Source organism: Anabrus simplex, chromosome 1 (assembly GCF_040414725.1).
Source record: "Anabrus simplex isolate iqAnaSimp1 chromosome 1, ASM4041472v1, whole genome shotgun sequence".
NCBI lineage: Eukaryota > Metazoa > Arthropoda > Insecta > Orthoptera > Tettigoniidae > Anabrus > Anabrus simplex.
In genome coordinates this window covers 888467287-888482237 of record NC_090265.1, presented here as the reverse complement: position 1 = coordinate 888482237, position 14951 = coordinate 888467287, and the positions used below count along the sequence as shown (strand labels likewise).

At 37.7% G+C, this 14951-nt stretch overlaps 1 protein-coding gene across 3 annotated transcripts in view; it reads left to right on the top strand.

The window, feature by feature from the left end:
- The window catches only part of LOC136857695 (cystathionine gamma-lyase-like), a 182539-nt gene extending 168352 nt beyond the window's left edge, over nucleotides 1-14187 (top strand). For all 3 annotated transcript variants that reach the window (XM_068225278.1, XM_068225277.1, XM_068225276.1), the window contains exon 8: nucleotides 11538-14187. In XM_068225278.1, the coding sequence (XP_068081379.1) occupies nucleotides 11538-11546 (9 nt within the window). In that variant the 3' untranslated portion in view covers nucleotides 11547-14187. The remainder of the gene's footprint in view (nucleotides 1-11537) is intronic.
- The last annotated feature ends 764 nt before the right edge of the window (nucleotides 14188-14951 follow it).

Here is a 14951-nt window from a genome sequence, read left to right as displayed (position 1 = left end):
CTAGTGCTGAAGCGGTCGACTTTGGTTATCTTCGAGATTCGTATTGGCAACCTTTGAAACATAAACTAAGAATCGCTTATCATCGCTGTGCGCCATCTGGCGTACACTTTAAGTACTCGTACTGTTGTTGTTTACACAGCAAAGCCAAACTATAGAATTCATGCTAGGAACACGTTTCGCAACGGGAAATGTTATATAGTATTAAATATTGTGTGTGTGACACAGTTGTTTGTTTAAAATAATAAAGGTTTATAAAATTCATATTGATCGATCATATTATCGATTCAATTCAGATTTCATTTCCATTCAGTTGTCAGTAATAACGGAACCCTTCTTACTTCTCCAACGAGTACAAAAATCTATCACTAAAAAGTGCGCGCAGTCTCGTTCGCTCTGTCGTGTGGTGCGGTTGTACAGCGCGTGCGCTTGTATCGAGTCGGTTCTAGAGTGTTCTACTTAGTGCTTGCCGAGTGGTAGCGTGCAACTCGTAGGTCGACATGGATAGTGACAGTGGCGGAGGTGAAGAACCTGATCCTTTAGCTAATGACAATGTCGATCATGAAGAAACAGTGAAGACGAATCACCATTCTGCAACTATCTCTAAGAATTCCTCGGTGACTAATAATCATAAACCTTCTAATACTCCTAATTCGACTACTATAACCACTAACCATAATCTTGCTGCATATAGCTACCCTACTAATCATCAGGGACCATATATTGTATTTGTGTCCGGTAAAAGTACGAATAACATTGGCAACCTACACCCAATGGCACTCGGAAGACTTCTACATGAAAATAATTTCCATGTTCACTCCATTCAACCCAAAGGGAGAAACAGGATTCAGGTCGTTTTTCTATCTGCATTACATGCTAACTCATTTTTACAAAGTAAATTTCTTGCCTCACATAACTTACATGCATTTATTCCACACTCAAACCTATTTCGCATAGGTATAATTTGAGGAGTTGACAAAAATCTTACTGAACCTGACATATTAGCTCTAATCAAAAGTGATATTAAGGTCCATTCTGTACAACGGTTAAATCGTAAGACGGTCGAAGACGGGAAAGTCGTATACGTGCCGACTGGATCACTCAAAGTAGTCTTTTGGGCGAAACATCTTCCCAAATATGTATCTATTTTTCAAGTTGTGTTAGAAGTTACTCCATTTATTTTTTCTCCAATTCTTTGTGGGAAATGCCATAGATATGGTCACACTCTCAGAAATTGTCAGTCGTCCACTTTTAGATGCAAAAATTGTGCCTTAAACCACGCGACAGCTGATTGCCTATCTAATATAATACAATGTTTGCACTGTAATAAGCAACACGCATCAGGAGTAACTGAATGTGAAGTACACAAACGCCAAATTGAAATCAAAAAACTAATGTGCCTCGAGAATGTATCTTATTCTGAGGCTGCTTCGCGTCTATACCCACAGACTATAGCCCCACAAGACACTCTTCAAAATTTTCCCCCCTTGCAAACTCCTGCGCCTACACCGGTTGTTGAAGCTCCGCGCAAGCGGAAGTTTACACAGGTTATTGTTAAAGATTTGCCACCCAAGCCGACTCCCGGATATGATCGTATGGGGCACCTGCAAATTCTGCAGAACTATCAAATTCCTCGGCACCCAGCGATGCCAGCTCAGCACCACCCCCCTTCACATCTTCACCAGACCCCAACTACATCACGACAACCCTTATCGCAGCAAACGGTAAACGAAGCAGCTTTGACATCTCAACATGATATGCAAAAAGACCAAGTCATACAATGCTTACGTGCGCTCATGTTGCTATTACCCCCATTACTTAAGGACCAACCGAATATGTTATCCATGATTGGACAATTCTGCGACAGCCTACAGTCCCTATTCTCTAAAGACAATGAAGATAATTCAATGGAATGCTAGAAGTATTCGGAATAAATACCATGAATTGAAAATATTAATAAAAGAAACATCACCGGATATAGTACTCTTACAAGAAACATGGCTTGCGCCCGATAGTGTTTTTTCTATACCTTATTATCAAATTGAACGCATAGATGGCCCGGGGTATGATGGAGTAGCGTTTTTAATACATCAATCATTCACCTATCAGCTATTTCATCCCCAATGTCAAATACCTAACGTATATGTACTTGGTATAATAATTAATAATATACATGTCATAAATATATATTGCCCACCTGACCAATATATATCATATAGACAATGGCAACAATTTTTTCAACAATTCCATGCCCAAAACCAGCTACTTATTTTAGGGGACATGAATATTCACCATACCCATTGGGGTTCCCAAGTGGACACACCTAGGGGAACTAACTTCTTAAACGCAATACAGCGAAGTAATCTAGTAATTCTCAATGATGGGTCACCGACCAGACTAATTTCCCCTGGAGCACCTCCAAGTGCAGTGGATATTTCATTATGCAGTTATACTATAGCATCCACAACTACTTGGCGTACATTGTGTGATACACATAGCAGTGATCATTATCCAATATTTATAACTCATGGTTCTGGATCTATAATGAAACCCCCATGGTCCAATCAAGTAATGAGTACAACACGCTCTTTACATAAGTTTGATCCCGAGACGTTCAAGGTATTTATACTAAAACAGGTTGAAAAATATACAGTCGATGAGTTTAATTACAATAAGCTCTATCAAATTATATATCAATATCTCGACTGTTATCACCCATTTAACCGAACACCCAATGCACACTCCCACAATATTGGTGGCCTCAGATGGTGGGATGATGAATGTCACCACCTCATTCTTAAAAGGAAACGCCTTTTTAAAATCTATCGGAAAACACTAAACTTAGTGAATTATATTCGCCTGAAACGTCATACTGCTACAATACGTCGCATATTTCATCAAAAAAGGCGCACAGCTTGGAAAGCCTTTATTAATTCTTTCCATAAATATATATCCGTGACCAGATTATGGAACGCGGTTAGGGCACTAGCACGTGTCTCCACACAAATTACTAGACCTTTAATTCAGACAGATATTTTGGAACAATTCCTTTATTCATTAACTCCCAATACGGTGGTCCCACAGTTCGTCCCTAATTGTAACGATTCTCCACTATCGTTTTCAGTTTTGCTACAGAACACCACCCTACGTGAACTCACAGCAACGCTACAAAAATGTAACACATCCACACCTGGTCCGGACTACATTACTTACACAATGATAAAAGCACTCCCCAACCCGGCATTGCAAGCACTTGTTAATCACTACAATCACATACTACAAACCTCTACCCCTCCGGACGACTGGAATAAATTTTTCTTAATACCTATTCCAAAACCTCGGCTACCGTTGAATAATCATAAACATATTCGTGGAATTGTATTAGCCTCTTGTATACGCAAAGCATTTTTAAAACTACTACTACAACGTTTTTTATGGTACCTAGAATACTATGACTTGGTTCCCAAATGCCAATATGCCTATTTTAAAGGTCGCAGTTCACAAGATGCCATTAATATACTAATAACTGACATATTACTTGCTAAAACAAGAAAATATCACACAATTGCCATCTTTCTGGACATACGGGGAGCGTTTGACTCAGTCCCATTGCATATGTTATGGGCCGCATTATCATCCAAAGGACTTCCTACTCCGTTCATCACACTACTCCGAAACCTCCATACATATCGAAAGCTTATAATAAAACACCCTGATGCACCACCTATTTCACGTCAGGCTACAGATGGACTTCCACAGGGCGATATTTTTAGTGGCATATTATTTGCCTTGTATCTCTCAAACCTCGAACAGCTTGTACTCCAACATGCACGTATCTTACTCTATGCTGATGATATAGTCATATATACATCAGGGAAGGATATTAATGGTGCCCGTAATACTATTACTAAAGTCATGCTTGACGTACAGAACTGGTTAAGTGACCATGGTTTATCAATATCTCCAACTAAGTGTTCAACACTCATTTTTACGCAGAAACGGGTCTACAACACTGAACCATTAAAAGTGGCTTCCTATGAGATACCGATACATACATATCATAAATATCTCGGCATCATCCTAGATAATAAACTAACCTTTACTAGACATATCCAGTACCTCAGAAATATGGCGGATAATTATACAAAACTACTCAAAGCTATAACAAGACGATCATGGGGGGCAGACCCTACAACAGCCAAGACAGTATACTGTGCTACAATTCGCTCCAGATTAGATTATTGCGCTCATATCATTGATATTGCTAATCCCGCAACACTGAATAAGCTAAATACTATACAACACCGCGCATTACGTATATGTTTTGGTGCATTAAAATCTACACCCACGAATGCTCTACAAGTGGAAACGGGAGAACCACCACTCCATATACGTCGGCAGTTCCTTACTTCCAAGTACCTCATACGACGTTTCATAACAGTTTCTCATCCTATTGTACCGAAACTCCAACTACTACATGAAAGATACAATTCATATAATATCAGAGACAAAAGAACCCCTGCTCTAATAACCGTATTCCAATATGTATCGACATTAACAACCAATATCATAAGGTGCGCCAAACTTCCCCACTATACGGTACCGTATGAGGTAGTACAATACTACACAGATGCTATCCAAGCTACAACTACTACTTTTGCATTCCTACAGTATAAAACCTCTATGTTTTCAACACCCTTGAAAAAACTTCGTTTAACATACTCTAACATTGGACATAATTTCTATACCGATGGATCTCGGAATTCATGCGGGGTAGGAGCAGCATTTTATTATGAACGAATACAACACATTGAGCTATATAAACTCCACTTGGATTTCTCTATCTTTACTGCAGAACTTATAGCGATCAGACAAACACTCCTGTATATAAAAAACGAAGCAATCCCGAACGCTAATATCTTCACAGATTCTCTATCAGCATTACAATCGATCCAGTCTTCTAAATTCACGATGAACTGGTATGTTTATAATGTTAAGCAACTATTATATGACCTACGTACTACTGGTACTCAGATTACAATTATATGGATTCCAGCTCATAAAAATATTCCCGGTAATGAAAAAGCGGATAAAGCTGCCAAACAAGCATCACTGCTCAACACCCCTCCAATGACATTTATGACTCCAGTTACCGATCTAATTCCACTACTAAAGCAACATCAAAAAGCAACATGGCAACAGTTCTGGAATGACACTGCAAGAATAAAAGGGAAATTCTATTACAGTATCCAACCCTCTCTGCCAATCCAACACTGGTATCAACGATCAACTTACACACGGCGTCATATAATAACTATTATTAGGCTACGTTTCAACCATTCGCTTACGCCCATGTTAAAGTACCGTTTCAATATTGTCAGCCAACCGACATGTCAGTGTGGTTCAAATGAGGCGGATGCAAATCACCTCATTCTCCAGTGTCCGTTATATACTCAGGCTCGAACACGATTAATTGCAAGTCTACTCTGTTTACGAATACCGCTTCCAACAAGTGTTGCTTGTCTTGTTTACAATCCGTCACCGGACATAATATACATATTAAACAAATATTTAGATGAAACGGACATCATATTATAAACATACCATAAGATTCACGTTTCATTAATAGTTGCGTCACTTACATAGTCTTCATAACACTCCCGACTATGCCTACTTAGGTTTTGTTTAATTTTTGTTATTATACAACTCTAGCAGAAAATGAGCACAATGTTCGCGTTACTATTGTCTTTTGTCGCCTCTAGCACATATGTTAATGCGTTGTTCTTTTGTTACAAAGATCTAGATTCCGTAGGTAAATTCTCATTGGTAGGTCAGATGCTCTTTGATAGGTATGGTTTAGGGTAACACGTCGTTAGTCATATCACATGTCATTGGTAAGCTTTCATTACACTTTGCGCGTTATCTACATTCTAACCCTCTATTTGTGTTATTCCATCCTTAATACTAGATCCTTTAGTTGTTGTGTTCTATCCTTTGTCCTTCCCAATTGTCGACCCGTTCCGTATGTCAAAGTAGAAGACGCCAAGATGGGTCACTTCGGCGTGAAGATATAGTACCTTGTGTCCCCATGCTTACTCCTATGTCTATTACACTTACACCCACAAGATGTAGATTTTCACCCATACCAGTGATCTTTGCCCTGTGAGATGAAGTATTTCTTAGTCACCATAACTAAATGTTTCTGAGTGTACGACAGTGTTTCATTTACAAAGTATTGGAACTGGGTGTTAGTTAAATACAGAGCCCAACCAAATATCAAGAAAGAAAGAAAGAAAAAGTGCGCGGATAATATGTATGTGCACGCTAGGCAGTGGAGTTCCCAGTCGGTTCGCGAGCACCGTGATCGAGCGTGAAGCAGCTATTAATCTTCGAGTCCGTGGACTTTAACCTAATCGCGTCGAATATGGACTTGTGTGGATTTCTTTATACTGTGAGTGACAACTTTTTACTCCGACGGGACGTGATATAAATTGTGCTTCGTCTGAACATTATCAAGTGACTGTTATTTTACACGAGTGTCTAAGACTTGCGAATGTTTTTGAGTGCTCGTAATTTGAAGTTTCATGTTATGGACAGGACTTAGAACACTTTGCTCCTTACAGAGTACTAAATATTTCAAGTCTATGAGACTGTGTTTGAATCCAAATTTACTTTACCATTTCATGAACTATGTAAATATTTTTAGGTCATGAACTGTGAACTGTGCATTTCAATTCTACTAAACAGCACATTTCAATTCTACGAACATTCAGTTTACGAACAGTCGAACCGAGGACTGTCAATACTCGATTTATTTCGTCTTTTGATTTCATGTTATTATCAATACGTGAATGAGTTCTAATTCACGAGTGGAACATCTTTATTTTCAATTAAATTATGTTGAACAGTGCTTCAAAGAACTCAGTCGTGCGGCATTACTTTACATTGTACCAAGTGCCACAAACTTTAAGTGACTCTGTTAAAACTCGACGATAAGTTTCGAGTGGACTTTTATTTTTATGAGTATTAAACGTACATGTTCATTCGAGTCTAGTGGCCTTCTTTCATTTAACACGGGACAAAATTTAGTGACATTTCACCGTGTGATAAACTCTCAAGGATACATTTTTGTGTTTGAACCTTGTTAAAACATTAATAAACTTTCCTCTCATCTGTGCAGAAGCAGTCTTTGCATTAACTCGCCCCAAGGCTTAACGATGTTCATTCACGTTCACTACCTCAACGCCCTTCATCCGCATCGTATAGATCTTCAAGACGTCGAATGGATTTTCTAGAACTTCCATCGGGGGATGCATGGTGGTTCACTGGTATGGGAAAAGGAGCTGCCGGAATCCAAGGACATCGCCAGCCCTAGGACGAGGAACGTTTTCTACTGTATCTGCTGTACAGAGGTGACATGACTTTGAATTTATTAATAAACTCAGAGGAAAAAATTTTAAGATTTATTTCTAAACAAACCCTCTCCCTCTGTACGCACTTCAACGAATGGTACACACCCTGCGTCTCGTGTCTACCGAAGTACCACATTTACTGTTACAATATACTGTCCAAAACCTCACAAAAAAATTAAATAATGAAAAGAAATCAAAATTATGTTATTTTCATCCATTGTTTTTGACATTAAAAAATTAACATAATCTACCAAAGCAATAAAAATGTTGTCAAACTTACCAAATTTGTAGACTGGAACTGCTGCTGAAGTGAAGTTAACTCTTCCTGTTATGGTATACAGAGTGAATCACCTAAAACTTGTATCCCAAATTTTTCTGAAATGGAAGGTGCTATTGATGTGCTGTTTCCACAGAAATGAAGTGTAACCAAAGACTCATAATTGCAGCCCATACACAGATTTAACAAATTATTAGAATGTATATTTATTTTATATAGCTAATTTTTTTTCAGACTGAACAATGCCTATTGACATTAACAAAATAAAACTACAGTAAATTAGAATGTCAGTGGTGTTTCAAGATTTTAGTACAAGCTGAGCTATTCTAGTTGCAAAATTGTAAATACTGGCAGTTGTTTGCTCCATTTGTCAACACTAACTTAAGGAAACAAAGTGAATAAACAAATTCTTTGGATTCTAAAAAACAAACAGAATTGGCCTTCAAAGGTTGTGTTCCAAATGATGCCCACCAGCTTCAGTACAAGCTTCCAGTCTGCCATGTAAAAATTCATGCACACTTTCTAGCATTTCATCAGAAATTTTAGTGCAGGCAGCAGCAGTACATTGTTTCATATTATCTGTTGTAATGTGTATGACCTTGTAAACAGTGCTTTTTAGCTTTACCCAGAGAAAAAGAATCTAAACGGGTCAAATCTGGTGAACGGGGCCAGCCAGGGTACAGTTCCCCTTCGTCCAAATCCAGCAAATTGGAAGCAATCGGTGAAGACAAGCTGTAGTACGTACGTCATGCACTATGAGCTGAACAGCCATCATGCTGACACCACTGTTTCTCCTGGTCTGCAGTGGAACATCTACTGACATCTGTGGAAGTTGGTCTGTTAAGAGGTTCACATACTTTTGAGAATCTAGTGTTCCTTCTATGAAAAAAAGGCCTATGAGCTGGTGGTTCACAATCCCACACCACACATTTAAATAAACTTCATGCATGCAGACTTTCCACCTGACAAAACCAATGAATTGTTTTGGACCAATAGAGCATGTTTCAGAGATTCACTTAGTCATGATTTTTAAATGTTGTTTCATCACTAAACAAGATACATGCTAAACCTGGTGTATCTTGTCTTAATGCCCATCTACAAAGGTTAACATGATTTCAAAATCATTACCATGCAGCTCTTCATAAAATACAGATACCGGTAGAACTTATGATAGGATAATGCATAGTACACTTGTCTGACTCATCCCACTTTCTCATGCGATTGCACAGAAACTAACATGCGGATCTGCAACGATAACAGCTAGAACATTAGTTTCAAACTCTTCTCCAGTCATTCTTTGTTTATGTTACGTTTTCTAGGTGTTACACTTCCAGTTTTACATAATTGGTTGAAGAGTTTCACAAATAATTGTCGAGATGGGTGATATCTGTTGGGATATCGTTCTGCATACAGAGCACAACAACAAATTGTTTTCTTCCTATATTTCCATACACTTTTAACATGTTGGCTTTTCCAGCACATCCAACTTCTTGAACTACCACAAAGTAAGTGACAAAGAAGCCACAATGCAATTAGTGTACTGTAAAGTCAGACATAAGAACATCATAGCCTCACGACCAAGCAGTTGAATGGAGCACACAACTGTCTATATTTATAATTTTCAAATTACTATAGCTCATAAAATACTTGTATTAGAATCCCGTAAGAAACAACATTTGCCATTCTAATTTACTCTAGTTTTATTTTGTTAATGTCAGTATGCATTGTTCCATTTGAAAAAATATAACTTTCTAAACTAATACAAATTCTAATAATTATTAACATTTGTATCTTGGCTACACTTATGAGCCGCTGGTTACACTTTATTTCTGTGAAAACAGCACATCAATAGCACCTTCCATTTCCAAAATATTTGGAGTGAAAGTTTTAGGTGATTCACCTGTGTAACAGGAATCATTGTATTTAAAAACAGAAATGATTCTCTCTTACTTCTAAGAATGAATTTGTATTGAGAAAAACAAAGTTTGGCTGCAACAGACATTATAGGTGCATATTTAAAGTTACTGTTTCTTCCAGTGACACTGTTTCTTCAATATCCAACAATTTGTTCTGTATTTTGCTAGACAAGGTACTGCTAATATGTTGTAATGCATGGCATCCCAGATTTTTTTGTAGTACATACGTACATTTTTCTACTTCTTTCTTTGCAATTTCACCTGGTGCAGATTTAAACTCTAATAAGGGATTTTCTGTTAGACTTGTGTTGTGTTGTGTTGTGTTGTGGCTTGCCTCAAAGGAGGGGAGTTCTCACAGCTACATGCCTACCTGCCATCGCATGTTGTTATCATTCCAATGGGGCACACTTTTCCCTACCTGTGGTTTACGAAGCTTGGAACATGTACGTCGTAGTTCATTGATTGCGTGAGTCCCAGCCACAGACCATCACCTCCTCATCCTTGTCCAACCCAGCTCAATACCCTATGCCACAATACATACGGCCCATTGCAGGGCCAAATAAACAAATCTATCTGTGGAAGCCATCAAGTATGCAACCTTACCACATCCCAGGCAATTGGTGTCAAAAGTTTAAAAAATTCAAAAATACCTTTGTGGGATTCGAACCTTTGAGCACCGTCCACTATCACAATTCCCACATACCCCTGCCAAGTGAGCTATTGTGAGGCTTGATGTTCAGCATGCAGTTTCCAGCCTATATAATACCTGCTTCTGGTCTATGTGGACCTCCTGTTGTAAGGTACGTGTTCTTCGTATCTGTGTTCATTTACGGGTTCATTCCATGTACCCATAATGAATTAATAGGGGTAATCACGATTCCTGCTGTCTTCTAGCCCGTAAACACACATCTCATTGTATCACCACAGTTTACAGAGAGGGACTGATGTACAGTAAGAATGGTGGAATGCATAAAACTAAATTGCAAGAGGCTGGTGAACCACCTGGTATATTAACATACAAATGGCATGTTAAATTTTCATTTAAATGTGATCGTATACCTATGTGTAAAAACCCATAAATGAAATGCATGTTTGAAATAAATTTATATGTAAAAATCTGAGTGTAAAAGTCATATGTTTGATGAAATATATAAAGGAAGTTTTACTGTATCCGCTTTCCTCGAGTGATTGTGGAAATACAGCCAGGAAGAAACTCACTCAAGAAAGCTGCTATCAATCATCCAACAGTGTATATTCTTAATTCTAGAAATGTACTCGGCCTCATTGTAGAGGAATAAACCATCAATAAACCTCCATGTGTTGGGTATTCAGCCCGAAGGCTGGTTGGATCCTCCACAGCTTCACCAACAGCTGTCATAGATAGCCTAGGTGTCACTGAAGAGGCATACTAGGGAAATGAGGAGTGAGATAGTTTCCTGTTGCTTTCCTCACTGAGCCAGAAGTTGCTATTACACATCAGCCTGCCAAACCCACTGAAATGCATGCACCAACCGACACTATGAGTGATATTTTCATACCATTCATAACAGGGACTGTCTGCATAAGGAATGGTATTACTAACATTGCTCATACCTCAGTCACTTTCATATTGTCAAAGCCAAGGGAGAGAATGTGACAGGTCAATGAAAGTAACACATTTATTCTAGCCCATGCCAGAAGACACAGTGCACTGTAAACACTATATCTCACCAGCAAAGGAGTATTATTTTTATATTATTCATGGTGTAAAAGGAAGTGCTTGGCAACCATGTGTTGCTTCAGCTGTATCACTCAGTGGAATATAATTATATCCATCTATAATTAGCATCACATTTCCATTGTGATCTTTCCTGACATGAATACATAATTCATACTTTGCATTTATTTCTTTATAACAGTAGAAAAATAACTTCAAATGTATTCTTCAATTTTCAGGTGAAGTAGATGCTGCTCCATTGGTCACAGCATACGTCAACAGAAACAGTGGTTACCGGCATGTGAAAAACTTGGATAGCATATTGATTCAACATTTTTGTAAAAGATAAAAATTTGAAAACTTTTGATCAATTATGAGTTTGCTTCTTCTTCTTATGCATATCTAGATGTGTGTGTATGTTCGAACCTCAGCCCTAAGGCTTGTTTGATCCTTAACAACTCTGCCATCAGCTGTCATAGATGGTCTAGGCATCACTAAAGAGGCATACTAGGGAAATGAAGAGTGAGGTTGTTTCCCATTGCTTTCCTCACTGAGCCAGAAGTTGCTATTACACATCAGTCTGCCAAGTCCACTGAAATGCATGCATCATCTGACCCTATGAGCAACATTTTTACACCATTCATAGCAGGGACTGGCTGCACAAGGAATGGCATTACTAGCATTGCTCATACCTCAGTCACTTTCATATTGTCAAAGCCAAGGTTGAGGCTGAGACAGGTCAAGGAAATAATAATTATTAAATTAATGTCATAATGGTCCACCTTTCAATACTATAATATGCAATATTTTGAATTACATTAACTAGGGACTAGTTTCAGCCTGGGCTGACCATCTTCAGCTTTAATGTAAAACCTCTAATAAGTAAACAAATGTACACACACACAATTGACATAAAACAAAAGAACAAATATACAATTGACATTAAAAACTGGGATGAAATTATGAGTAAATTTGAAAATAAATTAGGCTCTAAATTCTTAGCATGTTGAGTATGTTCATCATCCAGACTCTTTCATGTACTAATATTCATAGAACTGTTAGTTTCATCACTGCTAATCATTACAATTTCAATTGTAAAATGGGAACTGGAAAATGTTGATTCTGTAGTCAACCATCAAATCTACTTGAGTGGTGTTGGCCGTATGCAAGTCACAGGACACTGCTGTGAATAACCACCAGCTGACTGCCAGATGGTGTTTCAACATCAGTCAACTTAATAAAATGAAGTGCTGTCATAGTTCTTGTTAAAATCATGCTAAAATGTTGTTGGACACTGCCTGGATGGCACATGAAGATATTGTTAAAACAGATACGTTGTAGCTGGTATAAAATTTACAATTCATTGTGGTGTCCATGAAGTTAACCTCTCATTGCGGCATGTGGTGTGAGGCCTGTTGTTGTGTGTGCCTCATACTAACGGTTGAATCAACATTTACCAGTTCCCGTTTTACAATTGAAATTGTAATGATTAGCAGTGTTGGAACTAACAGTTCTATGAATATTAGTACATGAAAGTGTCTGGATGATGAGCATACTCAAGATGCTAAGAATTTAGAGCCTACCGGTAATTTATTTTCGAATTTATTCATAATTTCATGCCAGTTTTTAATGCCAATTGTATAGATGATTTTTTGTTTTATGTCAATTGTGTTTTGTACATTTGTTTAGTTGTTAGATGTTTTACATTAAGGCTGAAGATGGCCAGCCCAGGCCAAAACTAGTCCCTAGTTAATGTAATTCAAAATATTGCATATTATAGTATTGAAAGGTGGACCATTATGACATTAATTTAATAATTATTATTGTGGTTACAATTCAATATGCATCAGAACCATGAATTTTATATCCTGAGAGGTCAAGGAAAGTAACAAAATTGCTCTAGCCTATACCAGAAGACATAGTGCACTGTCAACACTAGGTCCTGCCAGCAAAGGCATATCTAGTTCCCTGTGAATAAAGATGAATTCAACTATGCACATTCAAAGTTGGGAAGTAATTGAGTAAAAGTAATTGAATTACTTGTAGTGAATACTTTTTTAGTAATTCTTTCAAAATGCAGTTTTTACTCGTAAATTACTTCTTGAAATAAAATTATAAGTGATCATGAAGAACGTTTTCAGTTTTACCACAGCAAAACCAGTAACTTCACTAGCTTCCCAGCTTTGAATGTGCATAGTTCAATTCATCTTTATTCACAGTAACTAGATATGCCTTTGCTGGTAGGACCTAGTGTTGACAGTGCACTATGTCTTCTCCGTGCTTCCAAAGAAATCAAATTCATCCTACAATATCTACCAGCCTAGACCATGTATCTTTAGGGTAAAAGCCAAAAAAGGCCTATTGTAATGTTTCTACCGATATTTTCTGTTTAAAGTTCAAATGCCTATTTTGTCCACAGAGTCACATCTTAGAAAAAGAAAAGAAAAAAGACTGTAGTGTTCTTTGAAAGGTTGGAAATGTTGCAAAAATCAGCAATGGCAAGATGTTGAGCAGGTTGTGCTGTAACAGGATAGCTAGACTGCAACACTATGGACATTGTACAGTGGTATATGTATCTTGTCTCCCTTGTCATTAAAATCTCACTTGTAGCCCATTACTTTGTGGGTGGGGTTTGAAAACAAGTTTTGATGGTGAGTAGCTCTTTCACTTTCCTTGTATATCACTTTCTCTTTGAAGTGAGGCAAGGCTACGTCACCTGTTGAACAGGGTAGGTTCCATTTTCATGTGAGTGCTCTGGTGACAGTGCCAAAAGTAGCAAGTTCCAAAGCAAGCCGTATAAGGCAGTGGCTTCAAGAATTTCCAAACTTTATGACAGATGGATAAATTATATTCTGCCAAGCATATAATAAAGAGGTTGTTATCTTTCAATTCTTTGAAGTTATTCTTGACTTTACTTCAGTTATACTTTTCTGTTCACTGTATTATTAGATGAATGCGTTAGATCTAATATTAAACACATATCCAGCAGAAGATATTACTTTCAAATTATCTGAATAATTATCAAATGATTTGCTATCTGCACTATATACATATAGGATCTTTCCTTTCTTTAGGTTTGGAGTGATAACAAGTCCCATTTAATTCACCATCCTTAAAGAACGGTACATATAGCAAATGCCAAATGCAAATCTAAACTTAAGCAAGCTCTCTTGACATTATCATCTGAAGAATCTAGCAAAAAAGTCAATTTTACCATGACTTATGTTGTACTGTTGTGGCAGCTGCTGTTGCATTCTGGGAACTAGAAAATTCAATGATGAAGAACTTGTCCATAAAACAGATGTAATAGAAGAGATCTTAAAAGAAAATATTAACATTTTTGACCTGTTAATCTCAAAGGAAGAATTTCAACATGTTCTGAAGAATCTTAAGGGATAGAATTAGTATTAGTATCTATCTCAGTCTACATAAATAATAACCATGATGAAGAGACCAGTATCAACACGTGCAGTTTCATTTCGTTTCCTCCTCCCCTTCTGGGTGCTTCAATTTTTTTTCAGGCAGCATATATTATTTGAACACCTAAAACTGAGTGCATAGCTTGAAAGAAAACGATGCAAGATGCTTGGGACAACCTATCGCAGGATGCCATTCGGCACCTTTATGATTGTTTGCATGTGCGAATACATGCC